The sequence below is a fragment of the Balaenoptera musculus genome, chromosome 9, assembly GCF_009873245.2.
Source record: "Balaenoptera musculus isolate JJ_BM4_2016_0621 chromosome 9, mBalMus1.pri.v3, whole genome shotgun sequence".
NCBI classification, from domain to species: Eukaryota; Metazoa; Chordata; class Mammalia; order Artiodactyla; family Balaenopteridae; genus Balaenoptera; species Balaenoptera musculus.
Genome location: NC_045793.1, coordinates 47,829,004 through 47,853,205, shown reverse-complemented (window position 1 = coordinate 47,853,205; position 24,202 = coordinate 47,829,004). Strand labels below are relative to the sequence as shown.

Below are 24,202 nucleotides of genomic sequence, written 5' to 3'. Positions count from 1 at the left end.
TGCCTTTAGCATTCATGGGTTTTAAGAAACAAATGACACAATCTTGTTTACATTTTTTAAAGATCACTTACTTGACTGTGGATCCATCAGAGAATATGCAGGCAGATGGGCGTAGTGAAGGTAGATGCAGGGAGTCACTTGGATGTTCGTTGTTGTCATTATAAGTCTAAGGTGATGTAGCCTGGATCAGGTGGTAGCAAGGCAGAGATAAATAGACAGAACTGAGTTATATTTAGGAGGCAGAGTTGAAAACGTTTGGTTATAGATTGGATTAGAGAATCAAGGACGACTCCCACACTGCTTAATTTGACAACTGGATAATATTTCTTGAAATGAACACAAAGAGAGCCAGAGGTTCTTGAGGAGGGGTGGAAAAAGTAAGGAGGATGATGAGTTCCATGTTGGACATGATGAACTAGAGATACCTGTGAAATTTCCAGGAAGAGATATTTCATGAGCAATTGCACTAACAGACCCAAGCTGGAGGTAGGAATTTAGGAGCGACACCAGAGGTACTAATTGGAACCAAGGTAATAATTGAATAAGAGTGCCCAGGGACCCAGAACAGAGAAATACAGGAGAGGCCTGATTCAAAGTTCTCTAGAGCACCAACATTCAGGAGAGAGGATGAGAAGGAGAAGAGGGCGAATGAAGTCCATTTTGATGAAATATAGAGGGTTTCATGAGTGTGGTTCAGAAAGACTCTTTCCTTGTCTTCAGGTTCGTTTCACAATGTGCTAGTCCATTTCGTTGTTCCCCTTCGATGTATTTTGCTACATGCAAGGCACCATGTTAGACCCTATGCTTTGGAGGGGTTTGCTTCATTGGATGCTTTGTAAATGCAAATAAGCCAGGGTCATTTTTTTCCTGAGTTGAAAAGATATTATCATACTCAAGGACCTCCTTCATTGCCTTCTACTGCCATTTGTACATACTTCTAATCCATCGGTTATCACAAAGTATTGCAATTGTGTGTCCATCTGTCTCCCACTGAATTACAGACTCCGTGGGATCAAGAATGGTGGACACCACATGCTGGTCAGGCACACTCCTACTCATCCTGCAAGTTTCAACTCGAAGTTTCCTCTCTGCTGAGACTTTCCCTGGCTTCCCCAGGCAGAGTACGTAGGTGCCAGCCGTAAACACATGAAAGCACGGAAAGTTCAGAGAACTCTCCAGAGTTGGGTTTAACCAGCACATGAAATGTGAGGGAAGAGGAGGGGGAATGAGATTAAACAAGCAGGTCTGTGCCAGGGAATAAGGAACCTTGTGTGCCAAGTATGAGTCAAACTTAGAAAGATTGGTCTGGTGACACATGGAGGATAGGCCAGAGGATGTAAGATTAGAAAGACAGAAGCTAATCAAGAAGATGTTATAGGCAATGACAAACTGAACTTGACTCCCAATAGGAGGGATGGAGAAGAGTCATGATAGGAGAGATATTTAGGGGGTTGTCAGGACTTACTGATTTGATGCCATGATTGAACAGATGAAGTCACAAATGACACCCTCATTTCTGGTTTTTACGATTAAATGACTATTTAGGAAGATAAAAGAATACAGGAAGGAAAGGGGGTTCAGCAGGGAGAAATCATGGGTTCAGTTTGCAGGATGCATACGGTGTTAATGGTTCACCCATGTAAAAATGTCTAGCAAATGGCTGAACACATGGTTTTGGAGCTCAAGAAAGAAGTATGAGATCAGACTGTATAGTCAGCTGAAATAAAGAAGACCAGTAATAGGTCCCTGGGTAACAATAAAGTCTAAGGAACAGGCAAAGTTAGAGAACTTTGAAAGGAAGGTCAGAAATGGCCAGAGGAGGAAGCAGAGAGTCAGGAGTGTAAGAAGAAAGCAGAGAAAGATAGAACTTCAAGGATGGAGAAGATGATACTGCTACAGATGATAAGGTGGGGCTTCCCTGGTGGCGCAGTGGTTAAGAATCCGCCTGCCAGTGCAGGGGACATGGGTTCGAGCCCTGGTCCGGGAAGATCCCACATACCGCGGAGCAACTAAGCCCGTGCACCACAGCTACTGAGCCTGCACTCTAGAGCCCGTGAGCCACAACTACTGAGCCCACGAGCCACAACTACTGAGCCCATGAGCCACAACTACTGAGCCCACGTGCCACAGCTACTGAAGCCTGCACACCTAGAGCCCGTTCTCCACAAGAGAAGCCACCGCAATGAGAAGACTGCGCACCGCAACACAGGGTAGCCCCTGCTCGCTGCAACTAGAGAAAGCCCACTCGCAGCAACAAAGACCCAACACAGCCAAAAATAAAAAATAATAATAATAAAAAAAATTTAATAAAGTGACTGTTATAGTTTGTTGGACTTATAAATTGAAAAAAAAAAAAAAGATGATAAGGTGATGAGTCCCCTTTGGATATAGTAACTAAGGAGTCCCTGTAACTTAACGGGAGCTTTTCAGTGAGGACAATGTAGTGCACAGCACATTGCTAAACCTTTACAGTGAATGGGGTTAAAGAAAGAAGATAAAACCTGTATTTTTAAAGAAAAACCCATAAAGCTCTCCTTTCATAAGCTTATAAACCTCATATGTATGATAAATCATCCACGGGAGCAAATTTTTCATTGCTGCCGAAAATTTATAACCTTAACATACTTTCTTGAAAAACTGTGTACTTCAAAATGCTCTTAAAGAGTTAAGCAAGTATTACTGGAATAGATTTTTGATCACTCAAATTACCTGATTTTTTTCTATGTCCTAATTTACACAATGGGTATAATCTTGGTTTGTTCTAGTTCCCTAATCTGACAATGGGCACAATAACAGAGTACCTCATCTCCCCTTCTTGTCAGAGTGCCTCTACGCAAGGATCCATTGAGATCCTGAATATAAAAACTAAAAGCTCAGTATAAACTGGATAGTAATGTACAAATGTTGATTATTGTACGCAGGACCATCCTTAGGTAGGGCAAGCCCAGGTTAGTCCATAATTGGCAGGTTTGGAGGATGTGGAGGCATGGGACTGGAGCAGGGCATTACTGCCAGGGGCAACGTAGGGCTGCAAGAATCAGAAGCTCAGGCCAAACAGCCCACCAAGGAGAGATGCTCAGACTCCAAAGTCTAAGCAGAAAACACATGTGACAAGGCAAAAATAGACCACTTTAGGCCAGGAATTCAGGAATTGAGTGCCATGGGTCAAGTGAGGAATAAGCGCGCGCGCGCGCGTGTGTGTGTGTGTGTGTGTGTGTGTGTGTGTGTGTGTGTGTGTGAGATATGGGTTCTTTCCCACAGGGGTCACATGCTAAAACCCATCAGGTTTTATGGGCCAACAGGTTCTTGACTCTTGGAATGGTCAAGATGATCACCTTGGAACAATCAGGAACAGTCACAAAGTCCCAAGTCCCAAGTCCATGGCAAGGTCAATATAATACCAACAGCCTATACAGACCGCTGCTTGAGCATGGATTACTGACTTCTAATAGTAAGGAGATGATCATTAACCTTTAAGAAGCACTAGATTCATCCGTCAGGAAAGTATCTGTTGCACATAATATGAAACTATGATGCAAAGGGCTTCAACAATAGGGACATTAATTATCTCAACAAGGAATCCAAATGTAGGGCATCTCCAAGATTGGTTCTGTCTTTCTTTCTATTCCATCATGCTCGGTTTATTGGCATTTTCCTCAGGCTTTGACAAACATCGTATAAGAAGATGGCTTCAAGGAGAAGCAGGACAATGTCTTTCTCATCCTGCATGTCCCATTTAATAGCTAAGAAATCCTTCCCTCGACATATATCCCCTCACAACACCTTGGCCAGAATTGCATAGCATGTTTATGGCTAAACCAGTCACTAGCAAGGGGAATGAGATTACCATGATTAGTTTAGGTCAGTGTGGCACGAAGTATAGTCCCTTGGCCAGCAACACCATGGCCTGGGACTTGTTAAAAATGCAACTTCTCAGGCCTGAATCATTGACTGGGGCTGGGGCCTCACAATCTGTTTTTTGTCCCAGTTTACTCTCCTTTTTATTTATGCATCATTCAAAAAAATATTTATTTTGTGCCTACTTTGTGCTAGGCACTATCAACACAATCATTATTAACATATCAGAGGTAGTTTCTGCCCTCATGGAGCTTACAACCTAAAGAAAGAGACACCCACACATACCTCATCACAAATTCTTCATGATAAACTGAGGTAAGCTAAGAAGAAAAAGTACAGGGGTTTTCAAAGATCACAGGAATTTTAGAAGAACTTGATATAGCCTGAAGGGTCTGGAAGAGTTTCCACAGGAAGAATGGTTCCCAGTGGGGGGCTAAAATTTTCTGTCGTAAATCCTATGAAACCAGGTTGTTAGAGAATCCTGGCTAAAATACTCTAAGCAAAGGGAGCAGCATGGACAAAGCCCCTGAGGAGGGAAGAGACGTGACCAATTTGAAAAAAATGTAAGCAGCTCACTGTAGCTGAGGCACAGAGGTAGTGGAAAGAGGAAGGCAAGGACCAGACCACACAGGCCCTCCACAGCAGCAGACTTTTCCCAACTGGTAAGGCCTACTTTCAACACCCATGGGCTAGAACAGTCACATGGCAGTCAAAGCCTAAAGAATTAACAACTGAATAATGACACAATACACCATAAGTCAGAAAAAAAATGGATGTAAATAAACTTACCCTGAATAAGGAATGCACTTTCAAGCTGTTCTAAAACTTTTAAGCATACAGTATTACGCCATGTACTTCAAACTGAGACAGGCTGGGCCCTGGGCCCTGGGCCCCTTTGCTGCAGTGCTTGTACCTGGACACACGTCTCCTGGAGCAACAGAATACAAAGAAACTATAAGGGACTAAAAATAACTGTGTGCATGTGCAGTTGGGGCACATTATGGACAAGATACAAAAAGACCAAAAAAAGAAAAATCCCTTCTACTCCTTCAAAAGCTTTTTTTTTTTTTTTTTGCTTTAAGATAAAGAAAAGGCCATATCCCTATGATACTCTTTGTGAAAATTATCTCAGTACGAGATCCAAAGATTTCCATTATTCACTGTCCGTACTCAAAATCAACCTCATGTACCAGGTACAATTTTCTAAACTTCACCACTGATGAACCTATCCCAAAGTAGAATTCTTCAGCAATACAAAAGACACAGGCTAAAACAGTCCTCAGAATTATACTTTAAGTGTATTCAAAATATAAATATAATAACTCTCCAGACCCCTTATTTTTCCTAACAACTAAACTCTAAATTTGAAAAAAAAAAAAAAAAAAGGACTTTTTCAAACCAATGATGTGTGCAGCCCATTCTCAAGACACAGTCATTTAAACTTCTCATTCTGCGTGAGAAAGTTTTGTTTCTTCCCTTTGTTTTGCAGAATAATTTAGGTTCCCACCTTGGATATGATTCACCAAGTGGAGTAAGACCACAGATAACAGTGACAAAGAAACACAGGCAATGGAGAAAACTTCCAAAAACAAATATCCCCGAGTATCCAATATCATGCCAGCAATGATGGAAATGAGGGCCAACCCAAGATTCTGAATGGGCTGCATGAAGCCATATGCGGTTCCCAGTTGATGTTCAGGAACGACAAACGCCACCGTTGGCCACAATGCACAGGCAAGCAACGAATAGTAGAGTCCCAGGAGACACATAGCAAGCCAAGTGTTCCACAGCATAAAGGCCAGCATCATGTGGGAAGCAAGCGTGGTCACCACTGCACACAGATGATGTTACTTCCTGTTTTATCCACCAGGAGCCCAAACACTATACTGTTAATATCACTTGCTGTCTGGGAGAAAAATCCAAATTTCTCTGTAAAGAAATCTTTCCTAAGTCCAATGAAAGGGAACACGGCAACATAATAGCAGACACAGGTGATAAATATGAACCACAGGGGCAAGGAGAAGTCCTTCACATCAGTCAACTTAATAACTTCACCTGTTTTTCTTTGTTCTTTATGAAGGATTCTTTCCGCTGTCTGATCCAAACAAGCAAGGGCCAAGGCACGGACTAGTGAAAGAATACATGTTATATCCCCAGTCATAAGTGTGACCCCAAGGGTTGTGTGACCAGCAGAGCCCAAGGAAGCTTAAACCTTAGAATGCAGCCAGCTCATGAGGTTCATGTTTACCGTTCTTCCAATTCCAGCCATGCTAAGCTGGAGTCCAACTTACACCAAACACCAAGTTTAATTCTTTGCCTTTAAACCAACTCACAGCATACGTATTCTGGGCAACTGCTAAGGACTCCCCACCCATCCCAAACATAACCGTCCAAAGTCCATCGGCCAAAAAGCATTAAATATTCCACCCAGAGCAAAAACAAACAGCAACTAAAAATAATGGTGCCCCATCGTATTCCAAATGCTTGGTCTATCAAAAAGCCACCAAAGAAACACAAAACTACATTGGGCCAAGAATACCAGGCATACCGCAGCATGAATTTCGTGGTATTCACCTGCATATCCTTTTAATCTGAGTCTGAGGGTCAGCAGGATTATCATAGCCGAAGCCAAGGAAGGAAGCACCAGCAACAGCACCAAAAGCCTGTGCGCCAGGAACTGGGGGTCGCAGAGGTCCGGCAGCCCCCCGCGGGGCAGCGGGGCGGCGGGGGCTCCTGTGCTGGCGTCGTCTGGGCCGCCTGGCAGCGCCCTCGCTTCCTCCTCCTCCTCCTCCCCCGCTCCCCCGGGCCGGCGGCGGGAGACCGAGAGATGCCCGTGACCGCAACTCCCGGAGGAAGCCGCCGCCAGAGCCCCGCGAAAGCTGTGCTCACGTGACCGCGGTCGTTCATGTGATGCTTCACAATCTTTTTAACAAGCCCTCCAGGTGATTTCAATGCAGGATAAATTTGAGAACTGGTTTAGAATAGTCAGGGTTTCACCTGAACTAGGGCTAAATCCACCCTTTCCGAGGTGTTTGGATACCTGAAGAAACTCAGGACTTATTAATGAAGAAGGGGAAATAGTTTTGTAGCATTTGGAAGGATGTTCAAACTTTCAGAGGCTGAATAAGACCCTCCACATCCACAGACCACGGTCCCCAAAGGACTGTCACCTCCATAACCATGGAACCACCTCTATCTCTAAAATGACACTGTCTGACCTGTAAACTTCGTGAAGGCAGGAATTGGTCTACTTTGCTCACCAGTCTACCCCTGTCCCTAACTGGCACTATGCCTTGCATACAGTAGGCACTCAAACATTTTCTAAATTAATAGAATAATCCTTCTACAAATATTCAAATATCCTATAATATTTTGGTGTCATGGAGGAGGGGGTGATTCTAGAAGCAGAAGAATCTGAAAATGCATATTGACTCATCTACCATTTAGAGTTCTGTCCAATATCTGAACCCTTCAGTTACTGAGGATTAACTCACCTAATCTTCACCATATTCTCTCTCCTTCTATCCAGTAGGCATGATTAAGCCTCAAAATAATTGTTTGGAGAATCTGAAGATCTAAGTCTCTAGTTCAATTGCCTGTTACACAAGTTCAGTTGCAGGTTACAACCCCCTTGTTTCAATCCTGCCTCTTATCACTTTCTGATAGTATAATTTGGGAAAGTTACTTTACTTCTTAAGCCTCAGTTTCCTTGTCATTTTAATGAACTAGTGTCGGTACATATTCCGTGAAGTAATTGTGAGGCTTAAGATAATCTACGTACAGCACTCAGTAGAGTATTTGGGTCACACAGTAAGACAAATGTTTGTCTAAAAACTCAAGAGCTGTGGGAAAGTTTTATGAGAATGCTTATGCTATTAGTAAGCATTAGTAACCTTTCTTCAGTTACAGGGCATCACTTATTGCTGCCTAGCAAATTATAGGGGGATTCTAGCAGTTTACTGCCCAATGGGTATTTGAAGCCAAGCCACACCTGCCCTGTGCTGTGATGTGGTGGAAAGCCATCATGGGAGCCCTACAAGAGCACTGAATTTAGAGCCACAAGATCTGGCTCGGTCCCAGATCAAGGCTTCCAACATTTCTGAGCCCCAGGTTTCTCCTCTCTGAAACTTGAAAATTAATGCCTGCTTGCCTGCCCGAGCCACCAACCTCACAGGTGATCACTGAGGCCAGATGGCATGGGAGCAGGTGTGGAGGTGCTGCGACTCACCTTCACACCACCAGGTCCAGCTTCAGTGCTTGTGCTCCCCCCCAGAGTGCTCTCCCTGGAGCCCCATCAACCTCACTGCAGCTTTGGGTCTCTGCTTACTTGGCTTCTCATTTGCTGGCACAGTTGACCACTCCCTTCTTCTCAAACCCCCTCTCTCTCGGCTGCTGTGACACCACCCTCGCCCCCATCCTCTGCTCAGGCTCCTCTGCCCAGGCTCCTCTGCCCATTCTCCCTCTAGAACTCTCCAAGTCCCTTGGAACGCTCTCCAAGGCTGCCTTCTTGCCGTACTTTCTCTGTAGGCAATCACATCTACTCCACCTTCCAATGCTATCTGTCAACAATTCCAAATGACTCCTAAGATTCAGTAAACTATCCTTTTCTATTGCTGAGAAATATTCCATGGTATGGATTTACCACAGTCTGTTTTGCCTTTCACCTACTGAAGGACATCTGGATTGTTTCCAGTTTGGAAAGGGTGCAATTTCTGGGTCATATTTGCATGTTTAGCCTTTTTAAGAAACTATCAAGCTGTTTTCCAGAGCAGCTGGACCATTTCACATTCCCACCAGCAACGTGTAAGTGATTCAGTTTCTCCACACCCTCACTAGCATTTGGTGTCGTCATTATTTTCTATTTTAGTCATTCTGATAAGTTCATATTGATATCTCATTGTGGTTCTCATTTGCATTTCACTAATGGTTAATGATGTTGAACATCTTTTCATGTGGTTATTTGTCATCTGTATCTCCAATTTAGTGAAACAACTGTTCAAGCCTTTTGCCCATTTCATAATTGATTCTTTTTCACTATAGAATTTTGAGAGTCCTTTATATATTTTAGGTATATATGGTTTGCAAATATTTTCTCCTAGTCTGTAGTGTGTCTTTACATCCTCTTAACAGAGTGTTTTTCAGAGCCAAAGTTTTTCTCAGTTTTGATGAAGTCCAACTTAGTTATTTTTTCTTTTATGGATCTTCGTTTTAGCCATGTCTATGAACTCTTCACTTAGCCCTAGGTCCCAAAGCCATTCTATATTTTCTTCTAAAAGTTTTATATTTTTACATTTAAAATCCATGATCTAATTATTAATTATACTGTGTGATGTTTACGTCAAGATTCACTTTGCACCTTTGGCACAAAGGGACTGTCCAGAATAAGGGTAGAAAGATCTCCCAGGAGGATGGTGTGTGCGAGGCATGGAGGATAAACAGTCCAGATGGAACTGTGTGGCTAAAGAGACAGCCACGTTGAAGACGGCCACCACGATACCTTCTGCTGCTGCCCCATCTGACAATGTGCTCCAGCAAAACAAGCAACTCCACCAAGAAAGAAGGAGACTCAAGGCATCCCCAGCAGGAGACTGTGCAACAGACAGAGAAAGGTCAGTCCCAGTGGAAGGAGAAGGAAGTGTCCAGGAGGGATATTTTTAGGAAAAACAAAATGGAACACATATATACTGATATGATGGCACTTGCAGAAAAGTGTACCAAGAAGCCATTGGAAAGTGTAGAAAGAATTAGAAATAGGACTAAAAACAAGCAGATTGCAAGGGTTGACGTGGGGGGGAGGGCGGGCAGGGAGAGGCCATTATTAACTTTAGGAAAAGACAAAAAGTAGGAAAGCAAATATAATGTTCTGTACACTATAATGCTTAGCCTGAACAATATTTACAAAGGCACAATAATATCAACATGGAATTGTCAATTAAACAAAGGCTGTAATATGACCACCATACTGGGATATGAGAGAAAGGAAGCAGAAGGCATGGTGGTATAAGAGAACAGAATGCTCAAATACCATAATAGGAAATTAATAGAGGTCAAATATCGATAAATCAAAAGAGAGCATAATACACAAATTAATTAGAAATGTAGAGATGTGCACATGTCGGAAATGAAAAGGCAAAATTGTTGAAGGTGGTTGGGGAAGAGAACTAAGGGAAGGAATGAGATAAGAAACCCCTGTAACGTGCTATAATTGCCTTAATAACATTTGACTTTTGAACTCTGTGTGCATATATTACTTTAATAAAATAAAAACTAATTTCTTAAAACAATTAATAATGCCATGTCTACATAGCAGAGACATGATGCTCCTGTTCTTTCCCTCCTTTGGGTCTGATTCGGTGATGTGGATTATATATTAAGATTCCAGGAGCTAATGGGGCAACACATATTAAACATATTCCTTGGCTTGTGCCTCAGCCACAGTCTGGTAGTGACCTTACTTCTAAGGATTCTGCCTTATGATTTGTTAATCCTTTTCTGGTAACATTGCTTTCAAGCTTAACTGAGCACACTTCCTCCTTCAATGACAGGTAATGCAATTTCGGTGCCGAAAGGATGAAGAGCATTCTTGAATCACATACAGAAAACTTCTGCTTGATTTGATTTAATCATTAAGTATGTTCCTGAAAAAAAAGTTAGATTCAGAGCAAATTGTTGTATATTAAATACTCTCCGGTAAATTTTAACCTTATGTTCTTGGGGGGAAAGCAATGGGCCCTAACCAACAATAATGACAGTGAACTTTAAGACTCTCTACCCTTTTTATTTTCCAAAAGCACTTGGAAGTGATTGATCTGTAGAGTCTGTTTACATGATTTTCCTACACAGCCAATGAAAGAAATCAGTCAAGGAGAAACTAACATTTACTGAGTGCCTATTATGTGTCAGGCACTGTGCTGGGGACTTTAATAAATGTATTGTCTGCTTTAATCTTGGCAACGATCCAGAGAAGTAGATAGTATTATCCCCACTTTACATTTAAGGAAACCAGAGCCTAAAGATATTAAGTAATTTTCTCAAAGCCACACAGCTCGTAATTCAAACCAACCATCAAGTCTTTTCACAAGAAATGTATATAATTACAATTCCCAGTGTTAATTTGAGCTTTGAGTGCTCTGTGATTCCATAGGGCTTTAATATTTAAGCAACCACATATGATTTAGCATTATTCTAAGTGGGAAACTTAGAAGACGATGACCTAATTCGAATCTTTTAAGTATGACTACCTCTTTTGATGTAATAGCCTTGATACCAACAAATATTTATTGATCTAATGATTAACTAAAAGGCAATATGAGATTCAAATAGCAATATTAAAAGAACATTGTATTAGGGAAAGAGTAACTCAAACCGAATCAAAATAACTGCACCTCTTCTGGTCCTGTGACTTGGAGCAACTTGCTTCAAATTTCTAGGATAAAACTGTAGAACTTGTAATATCTCTCTCTCAGGGTTGCTCTACCATTAAAACAGTGAGAACACTACCCACTTTTGGATAAGCACATAGTAAAGTGAAAGCCCAGAGTAAGAACTTAAAATTTGCCATTATTATAAAAGTTTTATAGCTGCAGCTGAAGTAGTTTCCCCCAGTATGTAAGTGAAATGACATAAAGTAGATGAAACTGAATGTTCACTGGAGTGTACAATGTGAGATTTACCTGTGTTGGCACCTAACAGAAAGCTGAGTCCCAAAACTTTGGTGCGCCTCCCCTGACAGCCTGTGACTTAGGAAAGCAGCTATTTCTTACAGATTTCTAACTATGTTTTGACACTGGCCTTGATGCAAGTGAGGAAACCAAAAGATTCCCTTCCTGCATCATGTTACCCTTCCATCAGATATCCACCTCCTCCCTGTACACATGTGACGTAATGAGCTGACACATCGACAAACCATAAAGAGAAGATATAACCTGGCGAATGGAGCATAACCGAATCAACCCTTTGAAAATGGAAATGAACAACTGCAGGCAGCAAGTCACCCTTACAGGATCTAGTTTACCCTGGCCCTGACCTGGAACCAGGTGACCAGCCAGAGAACATTACCTTGCGTGGTAACACATGACTTTTATTTACATCAGTGATTTTCTAATAAACAATAAAGTGGAATTATCTTTGTTTCCTGAGAGAGTCAGGATGTGCTGTGGAGCCTTGTTCTGAAATGTCATGTCCTCTAGATCATTCATTTATTCCCCAAGTACAATATTTAATAAAATCTCAGCAGCCGTCCTCTGGTATTACATTATTCTTCCCCATCCACATCTTAGCACCTAACCACATCTCCTTCAAAGGGTATTGCAACATGATAGTGCTCTGCCAATTTTAAGAAAAAAGCAAAAAAATGTATCAGATAATTTGGTCCACCTACTGTACTCACTCCTCAGAATTAAAGAAAATCGGGCTATTATTACCTGTAATGACAGACTGAAATTTTATTTCATTGCCACTTTTAGTACATTTCTTTTTACAAGTTGGTCATATTATAACCAAGAAAGCATTCACATTTCTGCATTGGATGGTCATGCATTCAACAATATTAAGAACTGTTATTGTCAGGCAGATGCCAGGTCCTAAAGACTCATTAGTGACCTGTCCTAGTGCTCATGGAGAGACACAGCACAGAGCTTTATATTATAAAACTTTTATAATAATGGCAAATTTTAAATTCTTACTCTGGGCTTTCACTTTACTATGTGCTTATCCAAAAGTGGATAGTGTTCTCACTTTTTTAATGGTAGAGCAACACTGAGAGAGAGATATTACAAGTCCTTAGTCCCTGGACTCTGAAGCCAGGTTTCCTGGGGTCAAATGCTGGCTCTAATACTTACTGGCTGTGTCACCTTGGGCAAGTAACTTAAGTTCTTAGTGTCTCAGTTACCTCATCTATAATAATAATAGTGCCTATTTCACAGGGCTTTCAGGAAGATTAAATGACTTAATATTTATAAAGCAATTAGAAATGTACCCAGCACACAGAAAGTGTTCTGTAAATGATCATTAAATAAAATGGAACTCATTTTCTAGTGAGGGAGTCAGACAATAAATAAATAAGAAAATTATAGTCTAGTCGTGGGGACAAACACCAAGCAAACAATTTACAATAAAATTAAAACACACCCACTCCTGTCAGTGGCAGCTAGGTTATTTGGCTGAATTCTCCTGCTGGAAAAAATTGGGCACCAAAACAACTTCAGTTTTGATAGCCCCCTGGAGCATAAGGGACAGGATTATAAGTGAGTGTAGGGCTCATCCAAAAAAGAGCAATTAATAAAAGATTTTTCCCTTGATAAGTGTCAGACCCCAAAGGGCCATACCCTCAGGGTCCGGGCAGCCCAGAAGTAAACTATACCCATCCCCCCAACAGGTCTTCATGGACAATTAAGTTAATTTGGAGCAGAAAAGATGGGGGGGGGCGGGTAGGGAGGGAATGGACTTGTCCCTGGAGTGTGACTACAGGCTAATGGTCCCATGGATCTCTTGGTTTTGGTTATCCCCAAATCCTCAAGCCATGAACTTAGTGTAAAGTGGTCCTGCCTGGTAGTGTCCCTAAACTCTTGAAAATCCTTTCTAGAAAAAGTGACTTTTGTCTTAGGTCTTAAATTTTCCTACAAATAATTTTTTAAGGAAAATGAGGAACATACAATGATATCCAAGAATACTAAAGGAACCAGATCCACAAAAGGAGGAGGCGTGGGAAGTTAGGAAGAGTCAGCTGGTGTCGACTGAATTTCGGAGGGAGGCGGACCTGTACAAACCAGCCTTGCTTAGGTCAAGTGTGAAACTGACATGATTAGTCATATTTTGTGACTATAATTTTTATACTTCTAGGTATGCATTCATGTTAACCTGACAGGGCACAGGATGAGATGCTGTGAACAGTGGCTTCCAACTTCAGGCACAGGTGCAACACCCTCTCTTTAAAAGTTTACAGACTAGAGACTTCCCTGGTGGTGCAGTGGTTAAGAATCTGCCTGCCAGTGCAGCGGACACAGGTTCTAGCCCTGGTCCAGGAAGATCCCACATGTTCCAGAGCAACTAAGCCTGTGCCTCACAGCTACTGAAGCTCACACGCCTAGAGCCCGTGCTCCGCAACAGGAGAAGCCACCACAATGAGAAGCCTGAGCACCACAATGAAGAGTAACCCCCCGCTCACTGCAACTAGAGAAAGCCCGCGTGCAACAACGAAGATCCAACGCAGCCAAAAATAAATAAATAAATAAATAAATTTTAAGAAAAGTTTACAGACTAAATCCAACAACACTGATGTGAATACACAGAAAGGAGAAAAGAAATATTAAACTACCAGTACATGGGTGACTATAAAGGAAAAGGTCATAGGAGAGACAAATCTAATTTTCAAAGAATGGAAGAGTCCATAAAAGAAAGGGATGATGGAAGGGAGGGAAGGGGGGTAGGGAAGGGGTAGGATGAATGGAGTAAATGTGAAAATGTGGGCCATAGTTATCCTTGGGTGAAAAGAATATAAATGATCTTTATTTTCTTCATTTTGATTAGCTGTATTTTTTTAACATCTTTATTAGAGTATAATTGCTTTACAGTGGTGTGTTAGTTTCTGCTTTATAACAAAGTGAATCAGCTATACATATACATATATCCCCATATCTCCTCCCTCTTGCATCTCCCTCCCACCCTCCCTATCCCACCCCTCTAGGTGGTCACAAAGCACCAAGCTGATCTCCCTGTGCTATGCGGCTGCTTCCCACTAGCTATCTATTTTACATTTGGTAGTGTATATATGTCCATGCCACTCTCTCACTCCATCCCAGCTTACCCTTCCCCCTCCCCGTGTCCTCAAGTCCATTCTCTGCGTCTGTGTCTTTATTCCTGTCCTGCTCCTAGGTTCTTCAGAATCTTTTTTTTTTTTTTTTTAGATTCCATATATATGTGTTAGCATATGGTATTTGTTTTTGTCTTTCTGACATACTTCACTGTGTGTGACAGACTCTAGGTCCATCCACCTCACTACAAATAACTCAATTTCGTTTCTTTTTATAGCTGAGTAATATTCCATTGTATACATGTGCCACATCTTCTTTATCCATTCATATGTCGATGGACACTTAGGTTGCTTCCATGTCCTGGCTATTGTAACTAGAGCTGCAATGAACATTGTGGTACATGACTCTTTTTGAATTAAGGTTTACTCAGGGTATATGCCCAGTAGTGGGATTGCTGGGTTGTATGGTAGTTCTATTTTTACTTTTTTAAGGAACCTCCATACTGTTCTCCATAGTGGATGTATCAATTTACATTCCCACCAGCAGTGCAGGGGGGTTCCCTTTTCTCTACACCCTCTCCAGCATTTATTGTTTGTAGACTTTTTGATGATGGCCATTCTGACTGGTGTGAGGTGATACCTCTTTGTAGTTTTGATTTGCATTTCTCTAATGATTAGTCATGTTGAGCATCCTTTCATGTGTTTGTTGACAATCTGTATATCTTCTTTGGAGAAATGTCTATTTAGGTCTTCTGCCCATTTTTGGATTGGGTTGTTTGTTTTTTTGATATTGAGCTGCAGGAGCTGCTTGTAAATTTTGGAGATTAATCCCTTGTCAGTTGCTTCATTTGCAAATATTTTCTCCCATTCTGAGGGTTGTCTTTTTGTCTTGTTTATGTTTTCCTTTGTTGTGCAAAAGCTTTTAAGTTTCATTGGGTCCCATTTGTTTATTTTTGTTTTTATTTCCATTTCTTTAGGAGGTGGGTCAAAAGGATCTTGCTGTGATTTATGTTAGAGTGTTCTGCCTATGTTTTCCGATTAGCTGTTATTTCTTAAATTTTCTCATCATGTGTCTTCCTTTGCCCAGTTCCCACCATAAATACTTTAAAGGAAGAGAATCAATTTCTCAGCCTCTGATGCAATGCCAGATTTGCTAGGATTGCAAATGCCAGGTTTAACTTCTAAAGTTCCTCTTTTAATTTCTAGTATGCAAATCCTGCTCTCCAGAAATTCATTTTCTATTGTCTTTTAGTGTAATCATTTATTGCACTTAAAGGGCCACCCAAGAAACAATTTAATTTTTTAAAAAAAGAAAAGAAAAAAGAAACTGTGTCCTTTCTCAAACCATCAACACATTTTTGAAAAATAAAAAATGACAAGAAAAAATATTATAAAGAAATGTAAGCATTTCCCAATCTAAGCATATTTAAATTCTGTAACATTGAAAGTCACCTACTATTCACTGGGTAGATAAATCAACTTTTAAATGCATCTATACTGTATTCATAGCTTACCAACACAGAGGTTAGGGCAGCCCATGTTCTCCTTATAGAAGCAAACAGCAGGATTCCTAGATCAATAGTTACAGAACACAACTATATTTGTTTAACACTAACTCTCTTTGTTGTTTTTTGGTTTGGGGTGGGGTTTTTTTTCATGGGATTGGTTATGAAAATTTTTATAGATTTAAACAGTTCTAGATTCAAAAAATGGAGGAAAATAAGTCAATTGTTCTGATTTTAAATTCTATCTTTAAAAGTCAAACTACCATGATGTCTCAGATAATCCGATGCTCCTCGCCACTGTATGTACACATGTACACATACCTTTATCCACTCATTCCCTGAACTCCAAGCCTCTTTTTTTTTTTTTTTTTTTTTTGGCCTTGCCATGTGGCATCTTAGTTCCCTGGCCAGGGATCGAACGCATGCCCCCTACATTGAGAGTGTGGAGTCTTAACCATTGGACCTCCAGGGAAGTTCCAACTCCAAGCCTTTTCAATGAAGTGCCTTCTTTTGCAGATGCATTCCCCACCTCTAAAAACTTCCCCATCGGGCTTCCCTGGTGGCGCAGTGGTTAAGAATCCACCTGCCAATGCAGGGGACACGGTTCAAGCCCTGGTCCAGGAAGATCCCATATGCCACGGAGCAACTAAGCCCGTGCGCCGCAACGACTGAGCCTGTGCTATAGAGCCCACGAGTCACAACTACTGAAGCCTGCGTGCCACAGCTACTGAAGCCCGCGTGCCACAGCTACTGAAGCCTGTGCGCCTAGAGCCTGTGCTCTGCAGCAAGAGAAGCCACCGCAATGAGAAGCCTGTGCACCTCAACAAAGAGTAGCCCCCGCTCGCCGCAACTAGAGAAAGCCCGCGCACAGCAACGAAGACCCAACGCAGCCAAAAATAAATAAATTAAATAAATAATTAAAAAAAAAAAACAAAAAACTTCCCCATCACTTAAACATTTCACTAAGTCCTTCTTCCAGGAAGAACTTTTCAGATTGGTCAAGGAAAGAATGTGAAACTACCTTTTTGCCTTTTGAACAATATCATGTTTTTTCTATAGCTCTACTAGACTGTACCAAGAAGGAATGTTTTGGGCTGCAAGTAACAGAAAACTGTGTTTAAAGCTGTGGTTAAATCATAGGAATCCGCCTTATCTCACCGAACTAGTAGTCAAGAGATAGGTCATTCCAGGGTTCTTTCAGGGGCTCACCAGTATGATGAAGGACCCAGACACCTGTCACACTCCCATGCCATCATCCTTAGTGTGCTGGGTTTTACTTCCATGTCTGTTGCCTCACTGTTGCACAATGGCTGCTGCACATCCTCACACTGTGCTTAAACATAAGAATCAAGGGTATTGCAAAAGATGTTCTTCTCTCAGAAGGCTCTGTCCTTTATTTAGGAAGAAACATTTCCAGAAGTCTTCCTTATAGCCCCATAAGTCAGAACTAGATCACATGCATGCTCCTAGTTACAAGGAAGACTGTAAAAGCATCTCTGTTTTAAGCCTCTAGTTAAACTCAGGCTCCTCTTTTGTATGAACTGAATGAAAGCATGTCCTGTTGATTTTACCTCCTAAATCTCTTTTGCATACATCTAATTCTTCTCACCTCCCCCACTGCCAGCACTCTCCCACCAGCCATCAAAATATCCCACCTGAACTACTCCAACAGTTCCTAACTGGTTTTCCTGTAGCCCCACCTCGTCCACTCTACCATCCACTCTTTACAGTTTCAGTGATATTTTAAATGCAAATCTTACCATGTCACTTCCTCTATAATGGATTATGTTCAAAACTCCTACCATGAGTGATAAGGTCCTGAAGGGTCTGGTTGCACCCACCTTCCTAGCTTTGTCTCCTGCAGTGCTTCAGCTCACTTTGTACTCAGATTACACTGACCACCTCTTTGCTCCTTAAAAATCCTAAGCTCCTTCACAGCTCATAGCTTTTGCACGTGCTATTCCCTCTGTCTGGAGGAACACCCATTCTCCACCTCCCTAGTCCCTTCTGCCTCATTTCTCCTTAGTTTTCATGTCTCCATTTAAATGTTTTTACTGCATGCAAGGGTTACTTATAAGGTGTTATCAAGTCAATGAAATGTAGAAATATTTAAAGTTATTAAATATAAATGGGAGAGATGTAAGAGGATGAATTTTTTAATTTCAGCAGTTAGTTGATGTTCATCTATTAAGAAAATGCTGGCCCTTTGTTAAATCATGCTAGATGAGAAGCCATTTGCAGGACTCATTTTCTTTTCCTAAATGTCTTCCTTCTTTCACCCATTTGATCAACAAACAATGTTTGGAACCCAGCTCCACCACTTTCTAGCGGTGAGGGTTCTTCAGACAGGACTTTCCTCCTTGGTCCAGTGTTTCCTCTGTAATGAGATGGCACTATGACGACGTGTCCCGTCCTCCTCTCATGGTTGGTGGCCTGTCTTTGTTCAGTTCTGGTGCTATGATTGCAAGTTTCCTCTCTAAAACTAATCCCAAGAAATATATGAAAATGTATCACTTTCAAATACACGCTGCTGTGCATATCATTTAAAAATCCAAGAATGCTAAACTAAGTTAAGGATATAAAATATTCAATTTTTACCATATTTCATACATTGAAATACTCTATAAAAATTTCTTCCGGGCTTCCCTGGTGGCGCAGTGGTTAAGAATCTGCCTGCCAATGCAGGGGACAAGGGTTCGATCCCTGGTCCGGGAAGATCCCACATGCCGCGGAGCAACTAAGCTCGTGCGCCACAACTACTGAGCCTGTGCTCTAGAGCCCGTGAGCCACAACTACTGAGCCCGCGTGCCGCAACTATTGAAGCCCACGTGCCTAGAGCCCGTGCTCCACAATGGGAGAAGCCACCACAATGAGAAGCCTGCGCACTGCAACAATGAGTAGCTCCTGCTTGCTGCAACTAGAGAAAGCCCGCGTGCAGCAACAAAAACCCAACAGAGCCAAAAATAAATAAAATAAATTTATAAAAAAAAAATTTCTTCCTATTAATTCCATATTGTAAGTTATGCAATAATAGGTAGGCATCATGTCTTTTACTACTTCACTGCTTTAGAAAATCCTCAGAACAAAGATGCTCGGATTTCAGTTGCTCCATACGCAGTCCTTCAGAGGAGTTACACACGAGCTCAGGGAACATCAAGATAGTTCTTTGAAAAAGAAAAGCATCCTAGAAGATGCAGCCGGTTGCACCTCTGCCTTATTAGTGAAAATGCCCTATGTCAAAACCTTTCCGTCCAGGTAATAAAAAGCACCCATATGTTCCTGGGAACAAAAGCATCCTGAAACTTGACGCCATCCGCGGGTTCACTTGACTTCCAGCTCAGGGCTGGATTTGTACTCCCCGGGCGGTGGCTGTCCACGGACTTCTAGACCTGGGGGAAGGAAATTCACATCCTCACTGAGTCGTGCTAAGAGACCGACATGGACTGGCAGGCTGCGGTATAAGGTGCCGGTTAAGACCGCGGGAGCCGGAGTCAGGTCTCCAGGGTACAAATCCGGCTCTGCCACTCACCAGCCGTGCAACCTTGGGCAACCGTTTAGCCTTTCAGAGCTAAATTCTCCTCGCCTGTCAAGTGAGGATAATAATAGTTCTTACTCCTAGGGTTGCTGTGAGGAGGAGTAAATAAATTAATCCACAGAAAGCGCTTGGAAGAGCGCCTGGCTGGCACATGACGAACTTGTTAATATTGCAGCCTTTCAACTCAGGGCGCCTGCAACTCTGCAACATTGTGCCTGGGTATGGAACGGCTCCTGTAAGTTACAAAACTTGAGATTCTGGGAGCTGAGTGGCCGCGGTTGGGGACGCGGAGAGGAAAGGAAAAAAAGAAATTGGGGTAGGGGCAGAGGGAGAGAGAGCTGCGACGACGTTTATCCACCGGAGCCCACCTGCAGCCTCGGTCTCCCGGCCTCCGGTCTCCTCTACCGTTTCTTCTTCAGGAGTCCGACTCGCGAGCGGCGCACGCAGCCTTTCTCCAATCAGACATCCCAAGGCTGGCGCCACGTAGGCGACCTGGTCCAATCTCGTCCCTGGAGGGCGGGAACGCGAACTTCCTACCTGCACCTGTGGCAGCAGTGGCCGCCTCCTGGGTTATTATTTTTTTCTTCCCGCTGCCCCGGGGTTCTGGTTTCTAGAATCACTTGGCGAATAACCAGCAGGTGAGCAGATGTCTTTTCCCGCGCGGAGGACCGACGCGGTAGGGAGCTTCAATGCATCAGAGTGAGCCCCTGAGATCCCATCTCCCTGCGGCTCCCGGGCGGCGCTATCAGGGAAAGGGGACGCGCCGGAGAATGAAAGGCTACTAGGCGGGAGAGCCTGCCTGGCCATTCACCTGGGGCAGTGAGCCTGGCACCCACTCGCAGGGGCGGCCTCCGGTCGGAGCCAACCGTACTTCGAGCTCCGGGCTACTGCCGCCGCTGCGCCAGGAAGTTGGAGGAGCCAGGGGAGACCAGCAACAGCAATCGGCTTAGCTGGACTGCGGCGATTTCAGCGAGCACACCTTCCAGAAAGAAACCCGACGTCTCCAAGACCGCGCAGAGGGACGCCGCGCCCCGACTTCCAGATTAACCCAAGTGCACCCCCTCCCGACTCTGCGCGGGGAGAGAGGCGCGGAGCCGCAGGGTCCTGGGAAGCCTGAGCAGGTGAGCGATCAGGGTGATTCTCCGTCCGCCAAGACAGAGCCCATTCCGGGGTGTCACGCTGGGGCGCTCCCCCAGCGCCCGAGGAGAAGTTACTAGCTGCAGGCGTTCTGCGTAATTTGAGTAATTTGCAGTCTTTCCCTTGAGCAATTCTTGCAAAACCCTTCCGTGCATACAACGTTGATTGTGGAGAAGAAAGCGTAGGGTAGAAGACAGAAAGCAGCATCAGAACACCCACCACTATCACCACCACCACCACCAGTGAATAACTTGGGGGTGCTTTTCCGATCTATAAAGCGGAGGGGGAATGGATGTTTGCAAACACAACTGCAAACTGTGCCTGAGGGTGTGGGTGCCTCCTGTAAGGAAAGAACTTTTGGCCGTTTTTTCTTCTATTGTTTTCAAGTCGCAGCCCAAGTGTGCCCTCGGGGCGTCCTGGGGAGGAGCTGGTGCCAAGGTCTCCTTGCTCAGGGGAGGCCGCTGCGGCCGCCGGCGTAGGCCCTCCGGCTCTCTCCCCCGGTTGGGGGGAGGAGAACCTCCAAACCACAGACACCGCCGAAGTTTCGCTCTCCAGCGCCGGCGAATCCCAGCAGCGCCGGGCGCGTGGGATGGGAAGGAGCCCAGCGGAAACCTGGAAATGAGCCGCGGCGCCAGCGAATCCTGCTCCTTCGTGGAGTTAGTGCCGCATAGACCCAGCACAGAAAATGAGCGAAGGAGCCTCGCTTCCGATATTCGCACCTTCAGTGCTAACAGACAGCCTTTTCGCTCAGCAGTGCTATTTTAAAAGCTGGGAAGAGGCAAATTGGAGTTCCTGGTTGTGCGCTCTCTCCTTTGGAGGAGGGAATTGCGCAAGGAAAAGAACAGAAGCCTTTAATTTGTAACTAAAAATCCCAAGAGTTGAGTTGCCTAGTACAAACAGACGCGGTGCATATTTTAATACAGAACTAAGGGAAGAGGGCTTGGGCTCATCTCAACCGCCGGCAGCGGGTGGCTTCAAAGAGACGCAAGATTGGTCTCTGGGGAATAAAAGGAAGAGTTAGGATGGCGGTTTTCAAGGGGAGTTAGGTCTAGACATGCTTCTCTGAAAGTCATCAGACAGAAGTTTTGTCGAAAGCAGAATTTAAAAGAAACAAACACCATGAGCTTGTCCCTCGCTCTTACTGGCCTGTAAATCCGCGCCCCACGCCCCGCCCCGCCCCGCCCCCGAAGAATCACATCAAAAAGGATCCCGGGACAAAAGTCTAGGGAGCAAAAACCTTTGAAGGAGATTTCGGAACTGTTTGACAGGGATCTAATGTTCATTGCTCACCTATAGCGGGGGCGCGCTTGCTTCCGGGCGCCCTCCTCGCAGGTGCCGTTCTGGACCCGGTGGGTCACCTTTGGGCTTCGTCTACAAACGGGCAGAGTGACAGGACAGGCCATTTTCCCTCTGGGGCCTGGTTAATCCAGAAGCCCCGGTACCCACCCCTGGGTGGCCCTCGCGCGCGGACCACTGCGCTATCCTGGAAGCCAGGCTAAGGCTGAGGCCAGGGAGTGCCAAGACTCAGTCTCGAGACCAGAGGGTGGCGCCCCGGAGGCCCTTCGTCCGCCTGCGCCCTCGGGGGGGCGCGGCGGTGCCCTCTGAGGCCCGCGCGGCTGCGGACCCTCGGACCCCAGCCGCTCCGGTGCCAGCCGGAGCCAAGGGGAGGAAGTGGGATTGAGGGGCACGTGACTTCGACAAACCCAGTAACGAAGTTGTGTTTTCCTCCCCAGCACAAGCCTCTGCTTCGGCGGCTCCCAGCCCGCAGCCCGCTTGCGAGAAGCCGGGGCAGGGCCGGGGTGGACGAGAGAGGGGCCGCTGCCGCTGAGGCCCTTCCCCGCTCGCCGCGCCCCCCGCCACTTGGCCCGCTGGCCATGGCCGACGGCGGCGGCACCAGCAGCTCGGGCTCCTGGTGGAGTTCGCTAAAGAACAGCAGGAAGAAAAGCAAGGACGCCGCGGGGGGTGCGAAGCCTCCCGCCCAGCCTGACCCCGGGGAACCCGCGGCGCCCGCCCCGCCTGGCCCCGACTGGACAAGCAGTTCCCGGGAGAATCAGCATCCCAATCTCCTCGGGGGCGCCGGCGAGCCCCACAAGCCAGACAAGTTGGGCGGGGAGAAATCGGGCAACAGCCGCCGAAATTTGAAGATCTCGCGCTCGGGCCGCTTTAAGGAGAAGAGGAAAGTGCGCGCCACTCTGCTCCCCGAGGGAGTCAGGTCCTCGGAGGAGGCGAGCTTCTCTGGCGACCCGCACGACGACAAGCAGTAGCCCGAGCGCTCCAGGACTCTCTTCGCACCACGCCTCCCCAACCCCCAGGGCTAAGCCCGAGAATTCTGCCCCGCCCCTGTACTTGGAGTCTCATCCCACCAAATTCTGAATATTCGCACAAGGCCTCCAGATTTTATTTTCCTGGAAATTGACGTGACAATTGAGTGTTCCGTATATCACGACTCAAGGGTGCATTAAATATTTATTCGTGGTAAGAGAAGATAACGCAGAGGAAGTTGGCACAATTTTTTTTTTTTCAAAAAACTTCAGTGGCCACCTTTGCGTCGCCCGTGGGAGTGAGAAGGGTACTTTTGTAAGAGACCTTAGCTCAACTGGAATTGCACAGCCCTCCACTGAGGATGGCACGCTCTGATTCCGAACTTGCTATTGGAAAGCAAATCACAGTGCTATCTTCAATGCCTGAGAAATGCACTTTAGGAGTACTTCTGTAGACATACCTTAAGTGAAGGGATGGGAGACAGCAGGAAGCGTTCTTAAGTAGAAGCATTTTAAGTAAGGCAAGATTGCTTTTAATGTTGAACTGCAAAACTGTACTGCCTGTTTTAGCGTAGACTATTAAAACTGTTGCACTGTAAGACTTAAGGTGACTTTTGTAATTTTTTTCCATTGCAAGACTGAAGCTCATCATACTTAAAAGCAGGCATGCAAAATCCAGGGTGACAGAGTTAATCATTTGCCACATAACCTGACAGTTCCTCTTGAAAAGCTGCAGGGAGGAGAACATGTCTAGAAACTACCAACACCCAGATTGGAACCAGCTAGCTGGATATCCCTATTTACACACCAAATTCGAGGAAGAGAGGGAGAGGTACCAATTAATTATTCCTAAGTTTTCTTTTTTACTTCAGTGCATCTTCATAGAGTAAGTCACAATGCTAATAATAATTCTTTATGTATTCATTATTAACCTGACTCACAATTGTCTAAAAATACTTATTCAAACAGGTGGACTGAACTCTCAGTTTGTGCAAAGCTGGCTTTTTCCCACCCTCTTTGCTTCAAAAGCTAATTTCTTTAGTCTGAAGTACGCATTTATCTAGGTGCAAAGCCTTAAAGATCTACCAACCTGTAGATTTTTAACAAAAATCTACCTGTTTGCTTTTGTTATGAACTTCAAGTAAAAGAGTAAATC

General features: G+C 44.3%; 1 protein-coding gene, 1 long non-coding RNA gene and 1 pseudogene across 3 annotated transcripts in view; 1 reads left to right on the top strand and 2 right to left on the bottom strand.

Moving 5' to 3' along the window:
• LOC118900667 overlaps window positions 1–24,202 on the bottom strand; it is a 154,104-nt gene that overhangs the window by 19,601 nt on the left and 110,301 nt on the right. The window contains exon 2 of the long non-coding RNA XR_005021201.1: window positions 72–181. This is a non-coding gene — a long non-coding RNA (uncharacterized LOC118900667). The remainder of the gene's footprint in view (window positions 1–71; window positions 182–24,202) is intronic.
• On the bottom strand, window positions 5,304–6,463 carry LOC118900663 (annotated as a pseudogene).
• PRR15 (proline rich 15) lies at window positions 19,888–23,652 on the top strand. 2 transcript variants are annotated; one of them, XM_036863198.1, is made up of 2 exons: window positions 19,888–20,769; window positions 22,519–23,645. In XM_036863198.1, exon 2 carries the CDS (start codon window positions 22,660–22,662, stop codon window positions 23,047–23,049), a length of 390 nt encoding a protein of 129 aa, XP_036719093.1. In that variant the 5' UTR covers window positions 19,888–20,769; window positions 22,519–22,659; the 3' UTR covers window positions 23,050–23,645. The 2 variants fall into 2 exon arrangements, with proteins under 2 accessions (XP_036719093.1, XP_036719094.1); XM_036863199.1 differs by lacking the exon at window positions 19,888–20,769 and adding an exon at window positions 22,040–22,134 and having other exon boundaries at window positions 22,519–23,652.

Bases quoted from the DNA above. Each gene is read 5' to 3' on its own strand.
- PRR15 (XM_036863199.1), top strand. From the start codon at position 22,660: ATGGCCGACGGCGGCGGCACCAGCAGCTCGGGCTCCTGGTGGAGTTCG.